General features: G+C 45.3%; 1 protein-coding gene across 8 annotated transcripts in view; it reads left to right on the forward strand.

Annotated features, from left to right (window-relative positions):
• Positions 1-18,082, forward strand: part of ANKS1A (ankyrin repeat and sterile alpha motif domain containing 1A) — a 186,088-nt gene that overhangs the window by 110,856 nt on the left and 57,150 nt on the right. For all 8 annotated transcript variants that reach the window (XM_024766225.1, XM_024766226.1, XM_024766227.1 and 5 more), the window contains one exon: positions 815-1,404. In XM_024766225.1, coding sequence (XP_024621993.1) covers positions 815-1,404 — 590 coding nt within the window. The remainder of the gene's footprint in view (positions 1-814; positions 1,405-18,082) is intronic.

Genomic DNA, 18,082 nt, shown 5'->3' on the forward strand with positions numbered 1-18,082 from the left:
GGGGAATTTGTATATTCTAAAAAAAAAAAAAAAAAAGAAAAAAAAGGAAAAAAGAAAAGAAAAAGAAAGAGAGAAAAAAAAAAAAGTAGAAAAGTCTGTGCTCCCTGAGGAAGGAAGGATGAGGCGTGGAACTCTGAATCGCCCCCCTCTGAGGAAGGAAGCAGTTATTTCTCTGCTGGTTTGTTTTGTACTTTCAGTTAAGGAATTCCAGAAGTTGCAGGTTGTGGATTATGACTTCCATTTTTTTTCCCTCTGTTGCTGCTTGCCAGAGGAAGGGGGGGGTTGGGGGGCGGGTGGCTCTAAATAACACTTTGGCCTTTATGGAAATGTATCAGATGTTCCAGGAGTGAGTCTCGCTTGCTTGTGCTTGCTTGCTCTCTTTCGCGCGCGGGTGCTCTCTCTCTCTCTCTCTCACTTTTGCTCCGTGTTCACTCACTCTCTCCTCACTTGTGTCCTTTCTGTGGGATATAGTTAACACCTCTTGTCGCCTTATATAGCAAGGTCTGGTCGTTAATGTTAACAGAAATCTAACAACAAGGAAGGCTGCCAGATAGCATTAATCAGGCCAGTGTTTGGAATTTCATAAATGCTCTGACTTTGGGTACAAATTGGACATTAAGAACAATATGAAACTGTTTTCTGCCTTCCTCTCTCCCCTTCTCTCCCTCTGCCCTCTCCCCAGCCGATCCAGCTTCTCTCTCTTTCCCTCTGCTTTTGAATTCCTCTGCTTGGCCGTGCGCTTGCTGCATTGGAACTTTGTTGGGTTTTGCCGTGTTTAATTTTGTTATTTCTCTGTCTCTCCGTCCACTCCAAGACCACAGGCGGAGCAGCGGCAGCCGGAGCCAGGACTCTGCAGAAGGGCAGGACGGGCAGGTCCCGGAGCAGTTCTCAGGTCTCCTCCACGGCTCCTCCCCAGTGTGTGAGGCCGGGCAGGACCCTTTCCAGCTGCTCCCAGCCCCTGGCCAGAGCCATCAAGAAGGGTCCCCCGCACAGGGTGCCCGCCCCGAGGCAGGCATGCAGCTGGAGGAGACGGGTGGGCGCGCATCTGGAGCCTCCGCGCCCCGCATGCCTGACCAGAGTAAGAGAGTGGGCTATCCGTCCAACCTGCCTCCCGCCCACAGCCAGACGCACCCTGAAACTTCCACGCGCACCGCATCTCCACACCCTTGGGGTGCCGAGGAAGAAGGCGACCGGAGCGGGGCCAGAAGCCGAGCCCCTCCCATCGGCAGACCCAAAGCTGAGCTCAAACTCAGCCGCAGCTTGTCCAAGTCTGACTCTGATCTCCTGACCTGCTCACCCACGGAGGACGCTACGATGGGGAGCCGGAGCGAGTCCCTGTCCAACTGCAGCATCGGGAAGAAGAGGCTGGAGAAGTCTCCCTCCTTTGCCTCTGAGTGGGATGAGGTAAGGCCGCGTGACGTCTCGGAGAGCTGGGCTGGCTGAGCCCCCCGTGCTCCCCTGGGTGCTGACGCCCAGGCCAGCATGTGGGCCAGGGCTGCCCTGCTTCCTTCGCACTTCAACCAGAGTGTTTCTGACAACTGGGAGGGAGGCAGGTGCCGGCGAGCCAGGTCAGGGGTCTTCCTGCCTGTGTGGCAGAGGACAGGTCCACTCATGGTTAATCTGGAGGGTGGAGGCCCAGCAGAGCAGGACTGAGAGAGAGGCGGTTCCTAGAAATGATAAGCTATTTGGAAATATTTGGATCCCATCAGCCCCACTGAGGGAGCCAGGCTCACCCTGAAGATGCTTCAGAAGAGCTAGAGTGCTTCCTATGAGTTTTCAGGAGGAAGAGGGAAGATCCTGAGTTGGGGGGAGGGGGCTTTGGGAGAAGCTGCTGAAAGGGGATCAGAAGGGAGATTTTCTGTTTCCCGCTGCTCGTGATTATTCTTACTGTGTTTCCCAGGAAGACCGAATGATCTCCCCACAGAAGCGTTCTGCCCATCCCACATTCCTGGGTTGGCCCGGCAGAGGGCTAGGTGGTTCAGGAAACAAAGAGAGATTAGTGAGGAGAAAACATTTGGAGTCTGAGGCCCAGGTTCCTTTCATAGCCATTGTTATAGAATAGTTAGAAATATGTGCCCAAATATTTTTCAGTGACCTGTGACATGTCTTCCTGGGCAGAAGAATGTGTCTCTCAAAGATGGGTAAACATGCAGGGAATGTTCAAGTACTACCCTTGAAAGCTTCTTGCTAGGAGGAAGCTGACTTTGAAGCAGGCTGGGTCTGTCTCCCCGGAACATTTTCAAGAGATGAGTTTAGCACTTGAAGGGGAGGGGACCACTGCAGCTGGCATGTCCATTTGAACACTCTGCAGACTAAATGCCCTACCCAGCCCATCCGGATTGCAGCTGCAAAAGTTATGTAAACCAAAGCTAATCCCATTCCCAATGTGGGAACAGGGCGGGGCCGATTTCTCCAGCACTCATCTCCAGATACGATAAGGTTTAGGACTCTGTTTAGTCAGGGACAGGAAGATCCTGTGCCAGAGAAGTTCTGCACTATTTAGTAAACCAGAATTTGGTGAGCCTGTACTAGATGCCAGGCCACTTAAGGAAAATAAATTTGTGTTCAAGAGCGCCTGGGGCCAGAAGATTACACACAGGAGAGTAGGTGTTTGTAGGAAGGTGTGCTGTACCTTTGTTTTTCAAAATGGAGTTTTACTAATTTACAGTCAAGTATAGGATAAGGCAGCTTAAGAGTAAGATAAATGCAATATTCTCTGAAATGGCAGGAGAGACCAATAGAGAAAAACATCAGTGGGGGTGGGGTGGGCAGAGGCGAGGGGTACGAGAGGGTGGAAAGAGGCTTTAGGAAAGATCACAGAGAAGTGGCATTGGACATGGAATTAAAGAGCCAAGTGTTTTGGTTAGAACCAGATTGAAACCATAGGATGAAGAAAGGGCATTGAGGTGGAGAGAAAAGCATGAGCAAGGGCGTGGAGCTGAGAAAGCTTAGGTCGTTTGGTTTCTACAGCGTGTAGAGTTTGTACAGGGAGAGTAAGAAATAATGGTAGAAAGTGAAATTGAGACCAGACAGTGAGAGGACCTTGAACATGAGGCTGAGAAGTGAGTATTTGATTTGATATCAAGGCAGTATCTCAGAATCCTCCAAATGGGCTGGAAGACAGCTTTACCAGTCTAACCATAATCTTCTTTATTGCTCTACCCTGAGCATATCCTCCACCCCAAAAAGTCGCTGGGCGATTCTTCACGGGATATCCAGGCCCTGTTGGCATGCAGCATTTCCAGGCAGTGTTATGGGCTCCACCATTTCCTCCTGGGAAAGAAACACACAATCACTGAGGCCAGCCCAGTTTAATTGAAGTTGGCTGTTTGGGCTAATATATCAGTGGCCACCTGACATCTTAATGAGAGGAGGTTTATACTGATATTTCCTTTGCCGGTAGAGATTGCAGGTGGATCCAATGAACCCAGGGACTGTTCGAGGTCTAGGTGTCCTGGCCCAGGCTGTAGTGTGGCTAACCACCAGAAGCACTGTTGCATTTTAAATTTGAAAAAAGTAAAGGCAATTGAGGTCTTATTGGAAAGAATTCAGAAGATCAAGCTTTGCTTGCATAGTAAACATTAACAGGGCCCTTTATGTGTAACCCTTCAACATTGTTTTTGAGTCATGTTATACTTGGTTTTTGTGGCTATCTCTAATGAACCCAGGGACTGTTCGAGGTCTAGGTGTCCTGGCCCAGGCTGTAGTGTGGCTAACCACCAGAAGCACTGTTGCATTTTAAATTTGAAAAAAGTAAAGGCAATTGAGGTCTTATTGGAAAGAATTCAGAAGATCAAGCTTTGCTTGCATAGTAAACATTAACAGGGCCCTTTATGTGTAACCCTTCAACATTGTTTTTGAGTCATGTTATACTTGGTTTTTGTGGCTATCTCTGTCTAAAGAGAAACTTCAGGAGTGTTACCCCCACTAGTTGGCCCTAAACGCAGGGCTTGGGCAGACTTGTCTAGAAGCGGGCATTAGTTAACGGCTGCTCGCCATTACCCTGACCCATGCCTGAAGGCTGCTTTGCCTGTATCTTGTGCTTCAGGATTTTTTTTCTTTGTCGTTGTTAGATCCCCAGGAGGTAGGGAAGGCTGCTGTGAAACAGCTGTGGACCAGCTCAGCTGTTCACCGTGGGGCCTGTGAGGAAGAGGAAGGCTCTGGGCCCAGGCAGCTGCGATCCCAGCACAGATGGAGTTGCGTGCAGGCTAGCCAGGCTGCTCCTGGAAGGCAGTGCAGGGTAGCACGCGGGGCTCCTCTCCCAAGTCAGCAGATCCCGCTTGGAGCCCCAGTTCCATCGCCTCCGCCTTCATGTGTGAGGCCCCAGGAAGCCTTGGTGTTATCTTTATCTGTGAAACAGAGGTGGTCAAATCTGTGTTTCAGAGGTGTTTTTACCAATTAGATATGTGTTTCACTGCCCAGCACAGTGCCTAGTATGCATAAAATATCGAGTGAATGGTAGATATTAATATTATTATTGTGCCTGCAGCTTTGGAGAAAGAGAACTGGGGCGTGGAGTCTTCAGACCTTTAAAAAGGCAGAGCTTTGGGGTGGATGGTCCAGTGGTGGAGTTCAAGCCCTTCAGCCTGTAACCTCCTGTACTAGTCTGCCCCACCCAAGACGGAAGAGCCAAACATGAGGCTGAGAAGTGAGTATTTGATTTGATATCAAGGCAGTATCTCAGAATCCTCCAAATGGGCTGGAAGACAGCTTTACCAGTCTAACCATAATCTTCTTTATTGCTCTACCCTGAGCATATCCTCCACCCCAAAAAGTCGCTGGGCGATTCTTCACGGGATATCCAGGCCCTGTTGGCATGCAGCATTTCCAGGCAGTGTTATGGGCTCCACCATTTCCTCCTGGAAAAGAAACACACAATCACTGAGGCCAGCCCAGTTTAATTGAAGTTGGCTGTTTGGGCTAATATATCAGTGGCCACCTGACATCTTAATGAGAGGAGGTTTATACTGATATTTCCTTTGCGGGTAGAGATTGCAGGTGGATCCAATGAACCCAGGGACTGTTCGAGGTCTAGGTGTCCTGGCCCAGGCTGTAGTGTGGCTAACCACCAGAAGCACTGTTGCATTTTAAATTTGAAAAAAGTAAAGGCAATTGAGGTCTTATTGGAAAGAATTCAGAAGATCAAGCTTTGCTTGCATAGTAAACATTAACAGGGCCCTTTATGTGTAACCCTTCAACATTGTTTTTGAGTCATGTTATACTTGGTTTTTGTGGCTATCTCTGTCTAAAGAGAAACTTCAGGAGTGTTACCCCCACTAGTTGGCCCTAAACGCAGGGCTTGGGCAGACTTGTCTAGAAGCGGGCATTAGTTAACGGCTGCTCGCCATTACCCTGACCCATGCCTGAAGGCTGCTTTGCCTGTATCTTGTGCTTCAGGATTTTTTTTCTTTGTCGTTGTTAGATCCCCAGGAGGTAGGGAAGGCTGCTGTGAAACAGCTGTGGACCAGCTCAGCTGTTCACCGTGGGGCCTGTGAGGAAGAGGAAGGCTCTGGGCCCAGGCAGCTGCGATCCCAGCACAGATGGAGTTGCGTGCAGGCTAGCCAGGCTGCTCCTGGAAGGCAGTGCAGGGTAGCACGCGGGGCTCCTCTCCCAAGTCAGCAGATCCCGCTTGGAGCCCCAGTTCCATCGCCTCCGCCTTCATGTGTGAGGCCCCAGGAAGCCTTGGTGTTATCTTTATCTGTGAAACAGAGGTGGTCAAATCTGTGTTTCAGAGGTGTTTTTACCAATTAGATATGTGTTTCACTGCCCAGCACAGTGCCTAGTATGCATAAAATATCGAGTGAATGGTAGATATTAATATTATTATTGTGCCTGCAGCTTTGGAGAAAGAGAACTGGGGCGTGGAGTCTTCAGACCTTTAAAAAGGCAGAGCTTTGGGGTGGATGGTCCAGTGGTGGAGTTCAAGCCCTTCAGCCTGTAACCTCCTGTACTAGTCTGCCCCACCCAAGACGGAAGAGCCTGCCCCGCCTGGCAAAGTAGGACAGGCGCCCCCCCCACCACCATTGTTCTTTGAGAAATTAATGAGCCTTTCTGCCTGGCTCCCTGAGAGAGGAGAGGTTAGAGAGCAGCCTGCAGCCTCTCTACTGTTTATTGTTCCGATGTACCTTCTGCATCCAGGGTAACAGTGGCCACTTGATTGGCTGGGTGTTTGGGATAATGATGTGTATAGTTGGGGAATATGCGCAGTGGATGGTCACTTTGTCCACATACAGCCTGTTCCTCATAGGTGTTAACACGGCCCTTGTCGATTGCCCTGAACCAAGGACTTCTGAAAGTTAGCCTGGTTAAGGGAAACCTCTGAGACAGTATCCACTAGTGACACTTGTATTCTCCGTATTTTCTGTTAAATTTCTGGTAACAAAGAAGGAACAGCTTGCTTTTAAAAGTGCTCAGCCTAAGAGGAGCTCTAAATCCCAGCTTCAGTAGATACTTTCCATGTTCTGCAGTCAAGTCAGCACCCTCTTTGTTTTAATGATCCCTTGGACATCATAGAGGTTAAACTGAGAAGCTTAAATAAAACTTTAAAATATATAGATAAGGAGTGTAGGTGATAAATCACCTACATCTCTCTACATAGTTAACCTCTGTTAACGTTTGATGTATATCCAAATTTGGGGTCTCAGTACATTTGCTGATTTATAATTTGCTTTTCTTACCTAATGGCTGCATACCGCGGCAGTGTCAGTGAGATCTGGATTCAGATCCTCATTCTAAAAAGCACAGTATTCTATCCCTGGTTATATCATAAGGTTAGTTGGTTTGTTGTTCTTTAAGCTATTCTCCGATTGTTAGCCACTGTGCAGGGCATCTTCCTTCTGCCTTCAGTGCATTCCCTACCCTCTCTACCTGCCTGTGTGCCCCAGGAGGCCGACCCATGTGGACTGCATCACTAGGCCAAGGAAATCTTGCATTGGCTGGGTCCCTCTGCTGCTCTGCTGAAGACCATTGGTCTTGTGGGAGATCCTTTCCCAGTAGCTGCTCTCTCTGCATTCTGGTAACCGGCCCCTCCCCTGGACCCTCCTGGTCTGGGGCTCCTGGCTGTGACTAGCTCCCATCCCTTGTTACTCTCTGTCCTCTAGGCAAACCTGTATAAATAATCCCTTTATCAAGCTCCTTCAGTTCCCCAGTTCGAATGTGCCTTCTTTTTCCTGCAGGGACCCTGAATGATACGGACATTTCTAGCACGGTTTCTATCAACTCTAAACAACCATAGATAGCTGTATGCTGGAGCGGTCAACATGGCTCTTGCATGTAAATTGTAAATTAATCTTCATTTGCAGATGAACCAGAAGGCATGGGTGCTGGGAGGCAGGAGAATTTCATCATTTAACTCGAAGCCTTTCCCACTTCCAACTCTGGTCAGATAGTGGTTTGAATATATAACAAGTCTAAGGGGTCAGATAAGTCTCTCACGTACCTGCCTTTGAATGGGATTGAAGCTTAGGAAAGAGAAAACCACAGAAGGCTGCTTGTCTACTTAGCATAAACATTTGAGTCATTTAGAACTTGGCTAAAGGCTTAAGTGATGTTTTGTAATCGGCTTTCATCAATATTAAACTAGTGAGAAATGGGTGAAGTGCAGGGGCATGCTTCATATGCATTTTGTGCAAACTGAGAGTAATCTCTGGCCAGGGATTTGGGGAATGTCCTGGTTTCATCTGAAGTGGTAGCTGCGGGGACCCTTGGCCCTTGAATCTCCCCATGAGTAGGGAAGGAGCGGCAGCCAGGAGGGCACCCTTCCAGGCCAGGTCCCACACGCCTCGCCCTTTCCAGCAAGCTGTCCAGTTGGAGGCATGATGTCATCAAGAGAAACACTGATTGGTTCAACTCCACAGAGGCTTTGGTTGCTTTTAACCCTCGAGAGTCAGGTGTGCAAGAAGAATGACTTAGATGTAAAACAGAGAGATTTGGGCTTGAGTTTCCGCTGACAGTGGCTAAACTTTCCACACCACTGTTCTGCAGTGTGCATTGTTCTTTAACATGTAAACAAGCACGTAGTCCTTTCTGCTGAGCACAGCCCTCCCACTCTAAACAAGAATGTGACCCTCCTACCTCTGGGGACAGATTGGAGCCTGGAGTGTCTATTTACATTGCTTCTGGGTATATACAGTAGTCACAACTTTTATCCTAGAACCTCTACATTTCCTTTGGTTTTAAGCGGTCTGGTAAGATTGAGGGTGTTTTTGTTTTCATATTTTAAAAATAATCTCACTTATTTTATAGGCAGTCCTGAATAAACAATTTTGGCCATTCTGTCTGATGAATCCAAGTGATTTTTTTTAGCCTAGATTTAAAAAAAAAAACATATATATATAGGCATCTCCATGGCCTTGGTGCTAACAGAAGGCGCACCAGAGTGCTGTGAATAAGCTGGAGTCAGTCCTGGCTCTGCAGTTGGCCAGTGATGAGAAGGTCCGTGTGTCCACCCCCGCCCAAGCCTCTCCTGACCATCTCTTGATGACATCATGCCTCCCCCTGGACAGCTTGCTGGAAAGGGCGAGGCGGCTGGGACCTGGCCTGGGAGGGTGCCCTCCCGGCTGCTGCTCCTCCACTCTTCATCCCGGGCCTCTAATACCCTGACTTTTCTCTTTCCTTTCCTCATTTTCACGCTTTTCTCTGCTTCTCCAGATTGTATCATTGCTGCTTTTCCTATCTTTTTACTCATCTTGCTTCTTTAGTTTCATCTCTTTTTTTCCCTTTGCTCGCTCTCTCCTTTTCATCTGTGCTCTTTCCTATCTTTTTTTTTCTTTCCTGTCATTTATTTTTTCCTCTTCATTCTTATTTTTACTGGTGGCATCATGGAGGGGCTTTTCTAACAGCCAGTCATTCTCAGCCCTCTCCACAAGGATTTTTCTATTATTTTCTTTCTTTAAAACGTTCTTGCCAGGGCTCACCCATTTTTGTATTCTACAGAACGCTTACTGCTTGTGGTGCGAGCTACCTCCCCTCCACCCCACGCCACCACCCACACTGTCTGTCCTTGGACCTTTCACAAACAGCCTGGTTCCATTTAGCTGCGTCAGGACAGGCACCATCAAGTACTATGTATGATTTTGTGGTATGTGTGAAATTGCTAGCAAGATGAGAATTTCCCTTTTCTCCTCTTTTTCATTTCATTACATTTTGCTTTGTTCACACCAGACCAAGAGCTTGAGTGACAGTGAATGTAGGTGAATATATGAGAAGAATTTGGTCTTTATTCCAGTGCATATAAATGCTGAGAATCACAGAAAGAAACATTTTCTGGGACATTCTTTATATACTTTGGTTCTGGTTTTGTATCTCTTGCTTCTTTTTTTCTAGTCATGGCATCAGTAGGATACAGACTGAGTAATTTTATATAATTTCTGGAATAGTAGTTTATCTTATGTTATTCTAAGTAATTGTTTGAGAAACAAGTAGAGGTATTTTTCATATAATTGGAAATAATGTAAAATAGAGGTATATTTTTATCATAATTATTCATTCGTTTGACTAACTTATTGAGTACCTGCTATGTTCCAGGCACTGTTCTCAGCACTGGGGTTGAGCAGTGAACAAAACAGACAAAATCCCCTGCCTCATGGAACTGACTTTCTAGAAGGCTAGAGGGGAAAGAGCAATAAAAGGAGACAATATGGGGCTTCCCTGGTGGTGCGGTGGTTGAGAGTCCGCCTGCCGATGCAGGGGACACGGGTTCGTGCCCCGGTCCGGGGGGATCCCACATGCCACGGAGCGGCTGGGCCCGTGAGCCATGGCCGCTGAGCCTGCGCGTCCGGAGCCTGTGCTCCGCAACGGGAGAGGCCACAACAGTGAGAGGCCCGTGTACCGCAAAAAAAAAAAAGGAGACAATATGTAAAGTGTATGGTGTGCTAGTTGGTGATAAGAGTGCTAATAAGAAAAATAAAGCTGAGAAGAGGGATAGAGTGCGGTGGAGGCCAGGGCTGCAGTTCAGTGGGGCAGCCTGGGAAGACCCCTCTGAGAAGGAGGAGAGAGGGAGCTGGGTGGGTGTGGGCGGAGCATGAGCAGAGCTACTTGGCTGCTGCTTCTGTTTGTATACAATTATTTCTCCTGTAAGAGAAATTTAAAATTCCATTCTCTCTCTCTCTCTCTCTCTCTCTCTCTCTCTCTCTCTCTCTCTCTCTCTCTCTCTCTCTCTCTCTCTCTCTCTCTCTCTCTCTCTCTCTCTCTCTCTCTCTCTCTCTCTCTCTCTCTCTCTCTCTATATATATATATACACACACACTATATATATACATATATATGTATAACTGAATCACTTTCTGTACACTTGAAACTAACAACATTGTAACTCAACTGTACTTCAATAAAAGAATTCCATTCTACATTTACATTATCTTACAAATATACCTTATTACCTGACTGTTACCTTTAACTTCCTTTTCCTTTCTCTTTAGCCATTATCGCCACCTGCTTCCTTTCTCATCTTGTTTTTTTTCCCCCTGATTTTTTTCTGTTAAGCTGTGTTGGGGACTTTTTTTTTTTTTTTTTTTTTTTTTTTGCGGTACGCAGGCCTCACCCATTGCGGAGCACAGGCTCCGGACGCACAGGCTCAGCGGCCATGGCTCACGGGCCTAGCCGCTCCGCGGCATGTGGGATCTTCCCGGACCGGGGCACGAACCCATGTCCCCTGCATCGGCAGGCGGACTCTCAACCACTGTGCCACCAGGGAAGCCCTGTTGGGGACTTTTAAAACATACACACGTGTGTGTACATACATATGTACACACATACATGTATACACACACGTATATACATACATGTATTTTTAAGCTATTGAACTAGAATAAAATCTGAATTTCTAAGAATTTCTCAAACTTGATCATTGTCCTTGTCATCCTGAGCCAGGATCATCTGGTGGGTTCTGACAGAGGAGTTGGGTTCTAGGTCATTGTCTTAGGAAATACATTTCCATGGGTGCATCACATGCTCAAAGCAGAAATAAAATCTAAAAACCAGGATTATAAGGCAAAAGGAAGGGAATTCAAAATGATTTAGACCAGGGCTTCCCTGGTGGCGCAGTGGTTAAGAATCTGCCTGCCAATGCAGGGGACACGGGTTCAAGCCCTGGTCTGGGAAGATCCCACATGCCAAGGAGCAGCTAAGCCCATGCACCACAGCTCTAGAGCCCGCAAGCCACAACTACTGAGCCAGCACGCCTAGATCCCATGCTCCACGATAGAAACCACCGCAATAAGAAGCCCGTGCACTGCAACGAAGAGCAGCCCCCGCTCGCCACAACTAGAGAAAGCCCGTGTGCAACAAGGAAGACCCAACACGGCCAAAAATAAATAATACATTTAAAAAAAAATGATTTAGACCAGAAAATGGCCAGGAATCTGAAAACAGGAGCTCCCGTGAGAGGAGGACAGCTGACTAGGTGTTAAGGAGTCAGGGCAGATGAGTGCAGGTGTTGGCACCATCATTTGGAGCACAGAATGGTGCTTGCTGATGCCCTAGAAGGCATCTTGGGGCTGATGCCCTGATTAATCTTAAATGCTTCTTCTTAGGAGCCCCAAGCCCACGGGTTCCCAACAGTTAATTACAGTCAGAGTGTGAGATACTGGTGGCCTCAGACATTCTCTGACCCTGAGTGGACTTAGGGTGGTCAGTGTACAGGGAGCTTCTGAGGTGCCAGGTATGGAGATTGTGTGTTTGTGTGTGTGTATGTGTACGTATGTGTAGGTTCTGTGTTATTTCAGATGGTGAACTGCTTACATCTGGTGTGTCCAGCTAGGGGTCAGTTGTGCCCAGGGACTCTGGTTGCCTAGTTAGTGAGTGTGTAGTGCATGCAGGCCTGGGTCTGATTCAGGTTGAGATGCCAAGCATTTTGATCTGTCCTTGCTCCTTCCCTGTAAATCTGCCCAGGTGACCCGCTGCTGGCTGCTTCAGCCCTCATCATCTCTGGCTCACGTGGAGCCCCATGAAGTATCACTAAACATGCTGGCTTCATTACATTCTCATAGGACAACTGTGTTTCTATGTTCTTTCCTCCTTGAAGTGAATAGACCCCAGAGAAGTTTAGTTTGTTCAGAGATGTGCTGTGTGGTCAGAGAGGCAGCTAAGTAATTACCCGCCCAGATAGTGAGGGACAGGCTTTTCATTATGTAAGACCCTAGGAAAGCAATTAATCTGGACCTCACTTGGGCTTCGTTTGGGATCCATGATCCTCAGCAACAACACAGAGCTATTTTCTGGATGCCAGTGTTGTGCTCACGCCCTCAGAGATGTGATCCTATCTCAGCTCTGTGTTTTCATGGAGCACTGCCCTCCCTGCCTAGGGTTCCTTTACTTTTATTTGTCCTGCTTTCTTCCCCATGGATGTTCCATTTTGATGCCACCAGGGGGGTAGCCAGTGGGTAAGAGGAATGCTTGTGACCTGAAGATTCTGGGCAGGGCCAAGGTGCTGAGTGCTCTTCCCCAGGAGTCCTGCTCTGTCTTGCTCATGAGCTCGAATGACCCGAGTCTCTGGCGCCACAGGGCCCACCTGTCCATAACTCAAAGCGGCCTGTTTATCTATCTGGACAGGTGGAAAACTGCGTAAGCTCACTAGGGGCCTACAAATGACAATTTGTCTGGCAATCTGTTCTTGCCTGTCCTGATTTAAACAACCAGGAAGCTGTTGTAAACTCAGTTGAAATGGTGTGTTTTGTATAAATGTTCCAGTTCCTTTCTACTTTGGAGCTAGTTATTTTCAACAGGACCTCCAAAAAACCAGGGGGCTGCCTTGTATCTGTTATGCATTTAGGCATGCCGTCCTGGGTTTTGATGCTGGGGAAATAGCTTCCCTCACTGACACTCAGAAGGCAGATGAGCCTGGAGAAGCTTATCTTCAGGGGCTGGCCAAACCTCGGTGCTGGCTTATAGGACAGGAGAGAACGCTGTGGATCTCGGGGTGTAGTGGCAGAGGAGAGCACTTCAAGGGTGGGGATAGCCAAACCCCAAGGTCTTGAGCTGTCTCTGTGCCCTTGGTGGAAATATTTATCTCAACTGCCATATCCAACTGCAGATAGAAGTCTAGGCAAAGCCAGCTCTGGAAATGGAATTTTTATACCCGGGGATTTTTTTTTTTTTGAGTTATAATACCTTAATATGGCTGACATTTAAAAGGTACTGAAGAATATATAATGTTTTAAGTCTCCCTCCCTCTCTGCTCCCTAGACACCCAGTTCCTATCACAAGTTTTTCAAGTATCTCTCCTACATACTCCTTGAAATATTCTGTGCATCTGTAAGCATTTCAGACACGTTGAATATTTTTCTTTCCTTTTAAAATAAATGGTGCCATGTTATACATACTACTCAGAATCTCACTTTCTTCATTTAATAGTATTTTTTTGAAAATCACTCTAATTCAGTGTTTCCTTTTCATTTTTATACTTCATATCCGTAGTGCGGATATACTGTCATTTATCATTTCCTGTAGATGGACATTTTGGATATTACCAAGTTTTTACTAACGTCAGCTACAGATTGGCGCTCGCCATTGGCACTTGCCATCTACCTCTACAGGGATTAAATCATGTGCTGCTGCAGCTGGTGACCCTCAACACCCCCTGAAAGGAGTTCAGGGTGGAGAGCAGAAAGGAGGCCCTCCGTGCTCTGGGAGAAACTGGCACAACAGGTCTTCAGATAGTTAGATATTTTCAGCAGCTGATTTTATAAGCCCAATTCTATTTTTTTTTTTTTTTTGATTTTTGGCTGCTTTGGGTCTTCGTTGCTGTGCGTGGACTTTCTCTGTTTGCAGCGAGCAGGGCTACACTTCATTGCGGTGTGTGGGCTTCTTATTGCTGTGCGGAGCACGGCTCTAGGCGTGTGGGCTTCAGTGGTTGCAGCACGCGGGCTCTAGAGCACAGGCTCAGTAGTCGTGGTGCACGGGCTTAGTTGCTCCGCGGCATGTGGGATCTTCCTGGACCAGGGTTCAAACCCGTGTCTCTGTGCGTTGGCAGGCAGATTCTTAACCACTGCACCACCAGGGAAGCTCTGTGAGCCCAATTCTTGTATCTCCGCATATCTAGAAAAGCACTAAAATCCTTCATGGTGATGACGAGCAGTAAACCTTCACAAGACTAGCAAAAACCTTCTGCAAAAAAATATGTGCTTGATTACATGTACTCCTCCTTCACTAAAATCACATACATACTGACCTCCCCCCCACCTCTTTGGAGCAGTTTCTCAGAGCTATCTGAAATGCTGACTCCCGGGCTGTAGTCCTCATTTTGCCCCCATTAAAACTTAACTCGTAACTCTCACGTGCATCTTTTTTAGTCGACACTAATGAAAAGTAATGCTGCAATGCATATCCTTATACAAAGTTATTTTAAGATAAATTTCCAGAAGGTAAACATGTATCTTAAAGGGTTTATGCATGTTAAATTTACTCTCATACGCACAAAGAGCACCTGTTTCTCTACACCTCACCAACCTGGGGGTTGTTGGCTTTTTAATCTCTTTTTGGTTAACAGGTTGGTAATGTTATTTTAGTATAGTTTTGAAGTGGGTGTCTTTCATTAAGAGTGAGATATCATCTTTTCATATGCTTAAAAAAAACCTGTTTTCTGGACTGTGCTTGTTCCTTTCTTTTCTTTGAATCGATCTCTTTTCGTTTGTAGAAGCTCTTTACGTTTGAAGAAATTGACCTTTTATCTGTGGTATGAGTTTGTCTTTGTTTATGGTATTTGGAGTTTGGTTTTTTTTTTTTTTTCAAAATGCAGAAATTTAAAATTTTTATGTAAATGAATCTATCAATCTTTTCTTTAATGACTTTTTTTCACATACACACACACACACACACACACTGTATTTTATTTTTACAAGAGATAAATAGACTGACACCAAGCATTGTAAATGGATGACCACAACAAAAGCAACAATGATTGCAATTACCAAACACCAAACACACTAATACTATGTCATAATATTAACATTCAGTCCAGTAATCCTCCACTGTAACAGCTTTTACTTTGCAGTGAAAATTGATTTGTATATTTTTTGCCTCTGAGTCCTTGTGGGATTTTTTTTTTAATTCAGACAGAAAGTCACAAAAATTATAATCATCCTTTTCAGTTCACTCAGTCCCATGTAATTAATTTTTTTTCATCTTCATCTTTTGTTAGCACTTTTATGAGTTCATCAGTTTTCCATTAGAGTTCTAAAAATGCTTATTCATTCAGTTCAGCAGTATAGTCAGTTACCAGAAACCTGTACTTGTCAGAGTCTTATCCATGAATTCCTTGAAGATGAAACCCTTTTATAGGAACATATTTGCAAAAACATCAGAGTACACCCAGACCTGTCTGTAAATGACAAGACTTAAAAATGACCATGGTTAAAGATTAGATGCAAGTTCATAATAATGCAATTGACAAGGGAATTTAGTTATTTCTGAGGTATACATTTTAAAATAATAACTAGAATTATGACTTATAACATTATACCAGAACATACAAGATTTTTAGAAATTTCATGTAATGTCTGAAACATTTATATTAACATATTTCCATACAAATAACCCAAAGAAAGTTTAGTATTAGTTGGTTTTTTTGTTTGTTTTTTTATACTGCAGGTTCTTATTAGTCATCAGTTTTATACACAACAGTGTATACATGTCAATCCCAATCACCCAATTCAGCACACCACCATCCCCACCCCATCACAGTTATCCCCTCTTAGTGTCCATACATCTGTTCTCTACATCTCTGTCTCAATTTCTGCCCTGCAAACCACCTCATCTGTACCATTTTTCTAGGTTCCACATACATGCGTTAATATACGATATTTGTTTTTCTGACTTACTTCACTCTGTATGACAGTCTCTAGATCCGTCCATGTCTCAACAAATGACTCAATTTTGTTCCTTTTTATGGCTGAGTAATATTCCATTGTATATATGTACCAACTTATAGTTTTCGGCATACAGGTCTTTTGTCTCCCTAGGTAGGTTTACTCCTAGGTATTTTATTCTTTTTGTTGCAGTGGTAAATGGGAGTGTTTCCTTAATTTCTTTTTCAGATTTTTCATCATTAGTGTATAGGAATGCAGGATACTTCTGTGCATTGATTTTGTATCCTGCTGCTTTACTAAATTCATTGATTAGCTCTAGTAGTTTTCTGGTGGCATCTTTAGGATTCTCTATGTATAGTATCATGTCATCTGCAAACAGTGACAGTTTTACTTGCTCTTTTCCAATTTGTATTTCTTTGTCTTCTCTGATTGCCGTGGCTAAGACTTCCAAAACTATGTTGAATAATAGTGGTGAGAGTGGACATCCTTGTTTTGTTCCTGCTTTCAGGTTTTCACCATTGAGAATGATACTTGCTGTGGGTTTGTAGTATATGGCCTTTATCATGTTGAGGTAGCTTCCCTCCATGCCCATTTTCTGGAGAGTTTTTATCATAAATTGGTGTTGAATTTTGTCAAAAGCCTTTTCTTTTGAGATGATCTATCAATAGATGATCATCTGTTGAGATGATCATATGGTTTTTATTTGTTATAAAGCAGAAACTAACACACCATTGTAAAGCAATTATACCCCAATAAAGATGTTTAAAAAAAAAAAAAAAATGTTAATTAAAAAAAAACAGAATGTGGAATCTTCCCGGACTGGGGCATGAACCCGTGTCCCCTGCATCGGCAGGCGGACTCTCAACCACTGCGCCACCAGGGAAGCCCATAAATGTTAATTCTTAAATGTTAATATGGTGTATCACATTGATTGATTTGCATATATTGAAGAATCCTTGCATCCCTGGGATAAATCCCACTTGATCATGGTGTATGATCCTTTTAATGTGTTCTTGGATTCTGTTTGCTAGTATTTTGTTGAGGATTTTTGCATCTATATTCATAGTTCCATCACTTTAAGTATATCATGCCACTCCCTTCTGACTTGTAAGCTGAGAAATCAGCTGTTAACCTTATGGGAGTTCCCTTGTATGTTATTTGTCGTTTTTCCCTTGCTGCTTTCAATAATTTTTCTTTGTCTTTAATTTTTGCCAATTTGATTACTGTATGTCTCGGCGTGTTTCTCCTTGGGTTTTTCCTGTATGTGACTCGCTGCGCTTCCCGGACTTGGGTGGCTATTTCCTTTCCCATGGTAGGGAAGTAATCTCTTCAAATATTTTCTCAGGTCTTTTCTCTCTCTCTTCTCCTTCTGGGACCCCTATAATGCGAATGTTGTTGCATTTAATGTTGTGCCAGAGGTCTCTTAGGCTGTTTTCATTTCTTTTCATTCTTTTTTCTTTATTCTGTTCTGCAGCAGTGAATTCCACCATTCTGTCTTCCAGGTCACTTACTGTTCTTTCGACTCAGTTATTGTGCCATTGATTCCTTCTAGTGTAGTTTTCATTTCAGTTATTGTATTGTTCATCTCTGTTTGTTTGTTCGTTCTTTAATTCTTCTAGGTCTTCGTTAAACATTTCTTGCATCTTCTCGATCTTTGCCTCCATAGTTTTTCCGAGGTCCTGGATCATCTTCACTATCAATATTCTGAATTCTTTTTCTGGAAAGTTGCCTATCTCCACTTCATTTAGTTGTTTTTCTGGGGCTTTATCTCGTTCCTTCATCTGGTATATAGCCCTCTGCCTTTTCATCTTGTCTATCTTTCTGTGAATGTGGTTTTTGTTCCACAGGCTGCAGGATTGTAGTCCTTCTTGCTTCTGCTGTCTGCCCTCTGGTGGATGAGGCTATCTAAGAGGCTTGATGGGAGGGACTGGTGGTGGGTAGAGCTGACTGTTGCTCTGGTGGGCAGAGCTCAGTAAAACTTTAATCCAGTTGACTGTTGATGGGTGGGGCTGGGTTCCCTCCCTGTTGGTTGTTTGGCCTGAGGCAACCCAACACTGGAGCCTCCCCGGCCTCTTTGGTGGGGCTAATGACAGACTCTGGGAGGGCTCACGCCAGGGAGTACTTCCCAGAACTTCTGCTGCCAGTGTCCTGTCCCCATGGTGAAACAGAACCACCCCCCCGCCTCTGCAGGAGACCCTCCAACACTAGCAGGTAGGTCTGGTTCTGTCTCCCCTGAGGTCACTGCTCCTTCCCCTGGGTCCTGATGCGCACACTACTTTG

This window comes from Neophocaena asiaeorientalis, unplaced genomic scaffold (genome assembly GCF_003031525.2).
Source record: "Neophocaena asiaeorientalis asiaeorientalis breed wild unplaced genomic scaffold, Neophocaena_asiaeorientalis_V1.1 scaffold46, whole genome shotgun sequence".
Lineage (NCBI taxonomy): Eukaryota > Metazoa > Chordata > Mammalia > Artiodactyla > Phocoenidae > Neophocaena > Neophocaena asiaeorientalis.